Raw genomic sequence first — 7,890 nt, forward strand, 5'->3', positions numbered from 1 at the left:
TGATACATGATGGAAAAAATGCACTGACTAATTTGGAAAACAAGAAAACATGATTTTCAGCTATTTAAGACACGTTTTGCAAAAAATATTATATTGTTATGGACTGTAACATCTTGTAATTCATAACAATGAGTAACACAGTATTAAAATAATAAAAAATATAACCATTTGAAAAAAGCAGAAAAAAAATAATGACTTCGGACACCAAATGTACCGGCAATTATAGAATCACTCATATGCTGAACAGATAGGTCTGAGGATCAACCTGCAGAATACAGAGGTGATGACACTCAATATCGCAAATCCCCAACCACTGCAGGTAAACGGAGAAGATCTTCCAATGACCAAAGATTTCACCTACTTGGGCAGCATTGTCAGTAATGATGGAGGAGTGGACAACTACAAAGAATCGTCTTAGCAAGGCCAGAAATGCATTTAGAATGCTGAATAGTGTCTGGAGGTCCCAGCAGTATTACACAAAGACTAAACTGAAGTTGTACCAGAGCTGTGTGCTTTCCACCATGTTATATGGTTCAGAGTGCTGGAGGATGACAGACAGTGACCTGAAAAAGCTCTCCGTTTGTTTTCCACACAAAGATCTTGAGGAGAATCAGGCGAATTTTCTGGCCAAACACCATCTCTAATGAGCAATTGCTTGCTCGTTGTAAACAGGACAGCATTGGAACCATCATCATGAGGAGAAGATGGAGGTGGATTGGGCACTTGCTAAGATCCTAAAGATATTACCTGCACAGCCCTTTTCTGGACACGAGAGGGCAAACGTAAGAGAGGCAGACCAAAGAACACCTGGCGCCGGACTGTAGAACAAGAACTAAAGAACCTAAACCACACTTGGGGCACCATCCAGCAGCTGGCCCAAAACAGACAGGAGTGGAAGACTTTTGTTGCTGCCCTACATGCCAAGGGCAAAATGGGTAGTAAGTAATTTATATATAAATATATAAAGATAAATTATAACAGTATAATTTATGTATTATTTATATACACACACACACAAAAACTAATAAGTAATAAGTAAAAAAAGTCAAATTAATTATATATATATATATTAGTGCTGTCAAACGATTAATCATATACAAAATACGTTTTTGTGTACATAATATATGTGTACTGTTTATTTATTATGTATATATCAATACACACATGTGCATGTACATATTTAAGAAAAATATGTTACGTTTATATATTAAATATATTTATATATGACATAATTTATATGAATATAAATATATACATGTAAATACATGTACATATTTTCAAAATATATGCTGTATATGTGTGTCTTTATATATACATGTAAGAATCGAAATGGGAAGGTTTAAATAAAGTAGATTGTACGTGAGATATCGCGAGAGTAGAGAGCGGGAAGAAACGAGAGGGAGAGCGAGAGAAAGGGGAGAGACGCACAAGGTAGTCGGGTGGAATGAGGCAGAATTTGTAAGATTCACCTCCTTCTATCTATTATCAAAGCTGGACTAGTAATATATTTCAAATTAATTTAATGAGATGGATGTTGCACAGGCATCTTAAATCAGCACTGGCTTTCATCATCTCCTCAAGCAGATCATGATATTTCATTAGTCTACTGTGAAGACAGATCTGGCATCTCACACACAGACAGACACACGAGCACGATCTGTCTGTCTGATCAGGAAACGCCTGCTCTTATTTTAATGAAGTCAGTAAATTCAACTGTGTGTCTGGAGCTGAACAGAGATAAAAGAGAACAACATACTCATATAAAAGTCAAACATATGAATCCAATGAAAATGGGTTTTTGTGATTTTTCAGCTTTTAGGGGGTGAATTTGATCTTGGACTTACATACAAATGCAGATTTGAACACAGTAACACAGTCCAGCTACTGGCTCTTCATTAAACTGCAATGTCATTAGAGCTGGGCAACTGAATATTCACAATGTATCTGCAATGATTTTGCAGGCAATGTAAATTTAAGCAGCATTGTGAAGATTGCAAGGATTTTACAATGCTTTTTATCTGGTCATTAAGTTGTCTAAAGACTGTGTCATTAGGCTTATGAGTATGAGAGTATAAAGACGGAGACGGTTCAATAGAGGATTTCAATTAAACCTCAGTAACAAAAACAGCATTAGAGTTTGATTAATTTATGAGAATCCGGTCAAACTGTTTCAATCATTTGAAAAACTAGAGTCATCAATCATTTAAACATATACTAGATTAATCTATTTGGCTACAATGACTTGAAATGATGAATTTGTGGTTGTGTGACATATACCCATAAATTCATCATTACATAATATATAGCAAAAAAAATTATCACCATTTTTATTATTATTAAAAAATATTTGATAAAAAGATAACTGATGGTTCCTCAAAAATTGTATTACTTTATAAATAATTATATTTAAATTGTATTCAAATACATTTTTTTTTTACATACATTTATAATAATAAACTATAATATATTCAAAAGGCTGGAAATATTATATATACTCCATATTAAAATGTTCAGCCTTTTGAATATATTAATTTAATATTATTATTATTTTAGTTATTATTATTATTATTATTATTAAAATATATTTTTGAAATGATATTTGATGAAATGATGGGATATTTAAAATTATTATAATTTTATGACTTATAAAATTTATGAATTTTTGAATGTATTACGTTTGAATAAATTAAAAGAATTTATATTAAATTATTAAAATATTAACATTTAAATGAAACATTAAAATTAAAATATATTAAATAAACATTTACATTAAATCAATATAATAAATAATAAAAATAGATATGATTATTTATTAGATTTATTTGTTTATATTATTCATATAAAACGTCAACATTACTGTACTTAACTATATTGAAGATGCTGAAAACCGTATCCAGTCCAGTGTGTTCCTCCACTCTCTAAGACATTTGTTAAGACACAACAGTGAAGCTCACCTGGGGTCACACAGGAAGTCAGAGCTCTCTCCATCCGCTCGCCACATCAGCCACTCTCTGAAGGACGGGTGGCAAAACATGCGCGTCTTATCCCTGCGTTTGATGAGGAAACACGAGAGCGTCTCCATCCTCTGCTGGAAGTCGTCCCACAGCAGCTCTCCCCGCTCGCTGCCCGCGTTCAGTGCCTGAAACAGCTGCTCGTCCGTCATGGGGTGAAGGGACGCCAGTGCCACGTTGAGAACGGGCACAGCGCGCTCGAACGCAGAGTTGGTCATGAACTTCATGTTGCACTGCAGCAGGTAGAGCTCCGACAGAGAGACGGGCACCACCTTGTAGCTTGCGCTTTTGATGACCAGATGACCCTTCTCAAAGAGGTCAAGGGTCAGTTTGAGGTACAGGTACGAGCCCTGGCTGCGGGAGATGAGGTGGGAGCTGACTTTGCCCACGATGATGGGGTCTGCTTTGCCGCTGAGGGAGATGTTGTTGAGGATGTTCTGGCTGCCGTTGATGCGGTGCTGGATGTAGGCGTTTAGGTCCGTCCCGATCTCCTTCCTTTCTGGGAACTCATCCAGGCTGATCTTGGAGAAGGGCAGCAGACTGGTGATCTCCTGAAAAGACAAGATGGAAATGTCATGAAATGCATCCAAAACCTTTCCCAGTAGATTTCTCTGAGGAGGATAATGTTGATTTTCTGCCTGATGAAGTTTTGAATTCAGTTCAGTTCATTTTTCTCCCATGTACAAGTATTTTTAAGTAGGTATTAAAATTAAAACCTAAGTAAATTACACTTTATTTTAAGGTGTCCTTGTTACAGTGTAATTATACATTTAAGTACCGAGTAATATTAATTAACTACATGTACTTACTATAAGGTTAGGGTTAGTTGCATGTAATTATGCATAATTTATAGTTATTATAATAGTAAGTACATGTAACGTGTAACAAGAACACATTAAAATAAAGTGTTACCCTAATTATTAAAGTATTAAGTATTACAATATTAAAATATTGACCATATTACTTGTCAAAAAGAATAATGTATTTATTCATTTTTGTTCTTCATTTTATTTTATTATTTCACTGAGCAGCTCTCATGAAAAATAATATTTAAAACAGTAACATAATCATACTTAATAAATATTATTATTTTTATTTCAAAGAAAATTCTGCATAAAAACATTAAATAACATGACACCAATGACATTTAAATGAAAAAAAAAAAAACTAAATTACAACATGGCATGAAAATTGCCATGCGAGCCTCTTCTTACTGTGAACTTTTAACTTTTTGTAATTTAAAAATATGTTAAAACACTGATAACACCAGTGACAACAAATTATATTATTATTTTAAGAATCAATAATATTAATATTTTTTTATTATATTACTATATTATTATATTAATAATATTATTAATAATTTGTTTTCATTTGCTCAGTTGTTAGATCTAATGCTTAAAAAAATAAACAAATAAATAAGTGTACAAGTCACAGAAATGGTGTACCAGAAGAAGGGGACATATTTGACTAAAATAAATAAATAAAGAAATAAATAAATAAATAAATAAAGTGCAGAAAAAAGTAAGCCTAAGAGAGTAAGCCTATTTAATTATTCAATAAATTGTCATGTTATAAAATAATGTATTTTATAAAATACAAAATAAATAATAAATAAAATGAAATGAAACAAAACAAAAATAAATAAAAAAATAAAATAATCGATTTAGTTTCATGATTATTCAAAATGTTTTACATCATTAAATACTGTCATTAGGGCTGCACAACAAATCATATGCGATTGTCATGCGCATCTCGTCAATAAAGCCGGTTCTGTGATTAGTAGTAATATCGCGTTCATAATCGAATGCGATTAATCTGCGATTATAGATGGAGATAGATGCTTTATTTGTCATTTCTATATGTTGCATAGAAATGAAATTGTGTTTCACACGTCCACAGCTTACAGTTCAGTGCATTATAAAAACATAGATATTTTAGTAAAAATTATTTAGAAATACTAAAACATAAATATTCTAGTAAAATTATTTAAAGTACTCTAAATGTGTTAAAAAAATTAACCACAATAAAATCACAAACTCTGATTTAGTAGCCTGATTGCTGTAGGAAGAAAGCTATTTAACAGCCGAGTTTTTATGCTGCGGTATCTTTTTCCTGACTGCATCAATGTAAACAATCCATAAAATGGATGTGTGCAGTCCTTCAGGATGCCACCAGCTCTCCGCACACAGCGCTCTGTGTAGATTTCCTGTAGCTGTGGCAATGAGACACCAATAATTTTCTCTGCTGTTCTCACAATCCGGCTGAGATTGTGTCTCTCCTCCACTATACAGCTGCCGAACCAGGACGAGATACAATAGGTCAGCAGGCTCTCAACTGTCCCTCTGTAAAACAGGGTCATGGCTGGGATGGAAAGTTCCACCTTCTTCAGCCTGCGAAGAAAGTGAAGGCGTTGTTGGGCCTTCTTGATGACAGCTGAAGTGTTGTCTCTGGTAGTCAGCTTGTCTGTCAGATGGATCCCCAGAAACTTGGTGCTTTGGACCCTCTCCACCTCAGAGCTGATGAGAGTCGTCTCTCTGTCAGAAAGTTCATAATCCACCTACACACTCCTGAATCCAGACCTAGCAGCAACAACTTTTTCACCAGTTGTTGAGGCAAGATTGTATTAAATGCTGAGCTGAAGTCAATTAGTAAGATCCTGGCGTAGGTGTTCTTGTTCTCCAGGTGTGTCAGTGTGAGGTGGAGCAATGTGGGGATTGCGAGCGGTTTGCTCTATACGCGAACTGAAGCGGGTTTTTGGGAGTGGCATAATAACGGAGCTTTTTAGACAGGTGGGTACACTGGCCTGGCTGAGAGAGATGTTAAATATATCACAAAAAACATCCTTTAATTGCTCTGCACACCCTTTTAGCACACAACCTGGGATATGGTCAGGCCCAGCAGCCTTCCGTGAGTTGATCTTAGTAAAGACCCTCTTGACACGGTCTACTGTCAGCTGCAGTGCCTGGTGAACAGAAGACTGTTCCTGCAACCTCAAACCGAGAAAAAAATTAATTGAGGTCATCAGGAAGAGAGGGGTCATTGTCATTGTCATTGTCCATTGCCTTTGCTGTAGGCTTACGGCCAGTGGCCACTTGAAAACCCTGCCATAAGCACCTTGTGTCCTTGAACTGAGTGGACAACTTTATCCCAAAGGCCTTTTTTGCCTGGCGAATGCCTTTTTTCAGGTTGGTCCTTGCTCTTGCATACCCTACTGTGTCACCAGATCTGAATGCAGCCTCAGTAAGGCGCAAACTTCACCTGTCAGCCACGGCTTATTGGTAGAGTACACCTTGATAGATTTTTTAACAGTCACATCATCAATGCACTTGTTTATAAAACCCAGCACAGCTTCTGTGTATTCCTCCAGGTCTATACAGTCACCAGATGTTGCAGCATCCTTAAAGATGCTCCACTGTGTGCATTCAAAGCAACCTTGTAAAGATGGAATGGCCTCCTGTGGCCATACTCTGATTTCCTTTACTGTGGGTGGCGCTGTTATGAACGCGATATTGCGTAGCTTGTCAGTGAACTACGGCTCTGTGTATTAAATGCCGCTGTCATCAAATTTCAATAATGACATTTTTACAGATAACACATCAGTATGTTTGATAGAAAGACAGGAGGGATGCAGGAAGTCATCGGACCAGAATGCACCTGCACATGCACTCTTGATAGACACTGGTTTCTCCAGACATCATGTCACTGACAAACACTTAAAGGCTTTTCCTTTACAATCACACACACACACACACAATTATCAAGGTCCACAAGGTCAACTAGAAGACTGGTTAAACACAGTCACTCACACACACACACACACACATCCCTACAAATCAATAGGGCCAATAATCCCGCTCATATTGCAGCAATAACAGCACCGCAGTGGAGAGAGAGAGAGAAACACAATGAATTTTACATCACACAGGAGCCTCATATCCAGCCACCACACGCTGATGAGAAACCACGCTCCTGATACCTGAAGAAACGGCTGCGGTGCATCAGACAGTCATCATCACACACAAATCAACAGATGAAATCACACCAGAAACCTGCCAAAATACCTAGTTCAAATGATCAAGGCATGTTTCTCACACATTATATTTAATCATTCTCATTCATATGCACCAATATTTACCTACATATATTTTCACCCTATAAAACCTACTGTATCATGATGCTGAAAAATCTACTACATGCCTTCTGTCGATTGATAGTTTTACTTTTTTAACAAGATTAATTGTACAAACATCCACCTTCAGCTCGTGCTTCACGTGTCTTTTCGCTGTGAACTTTTATATTATTAGTAATATTTCAAGATGAACACTTACTGGACTGAAGCGGCTTCGGTTTACATGATTATCCATACATCATTTACTAGAAAAATCATGTTCAAATGTGAGCATCAAATATGATCATCAGGCTTTTGAGGAACGTTTATTTGTTCATCTTTCAATCATCATTTTATTGCATTGCATTATATGTTTTGATCACTGAAATATCATCTTACTAAGACATATTATTTATTTATTTCACAAAAAATAGAAAGCAGCTTATTAAGATACATAAACAACTAGTGTTGTCAAAAGACCCGGTATTTCGGTACCAAGTCGGTACTAAAAAAATGAAAACGTTACGGTACCAGGTTTCTTTAAGTACCGGTGGTACCGAGTACCCGGTCAACCCGGTTCTTGATGCGCTATCCTCTTCCAGTGTTGCCAAGTCCGCGGTTTTCCCGCAGAATTGGGCTGCTTTAACACTGTTGCCGCGGGTTGTTTTTCATGTCCGCGTGTTGAAAAACGACCCCACTAACGTGATATTTAGCCCCTGGAATGCGAATTTTACCAGGGGAACCCCGCCAAAACATGCGTATTTTATC

The 7,890-nt window shown here is 36.3% G+C and overlaps 1 protein-coding gene across 2 annotated transcripts in view; it reads right to left on the bottom strand.

Moving 5' to 3' along the window:
- The window catches only part of LOC107663891 (protein TANC1-like), a 234,819-nt gene that overhangs the window by 29,015 nt on the left and 197,914 nt on the right, over positions 1-7,890 (bottom strand). The window contains exon 13 of one of the 2 annotated variants that reach the window (XM_016454294.1): positions 2,955-3,280. In XM_016454294.1, coding sequence (XP_016309780.1) covers positions 2,955-3,280 — 326 coding nt within the window. Of the gene's footprint in view, positions 1-2,954; positions 3,284-7,890 lie in introns of both variants that reach the window. The other variant, XM_016454302.1, reaches the window with a different exon arrangement.

The sequence above is a fragment of the Sinocyclocheilus anshuiensis genome, unplaced genomic scaffold, assembly GCF_001515605.1.
Source record: "Sinocyclocheilus anshuiensis isolate Anshui unplaced genomic scaffold, SAMN03320099.WGS_v1.1 scaffold81, whole genome shotgun sequence".
In the NCBI taxonomy this organism is placed as follows: Eukaryota; Metazoa; Chordata; class Actinopteri; order Cypriniformes; family Cyprinidae; genus Sinocyclocheilus; species Sinocyclocheilus anshuiensis.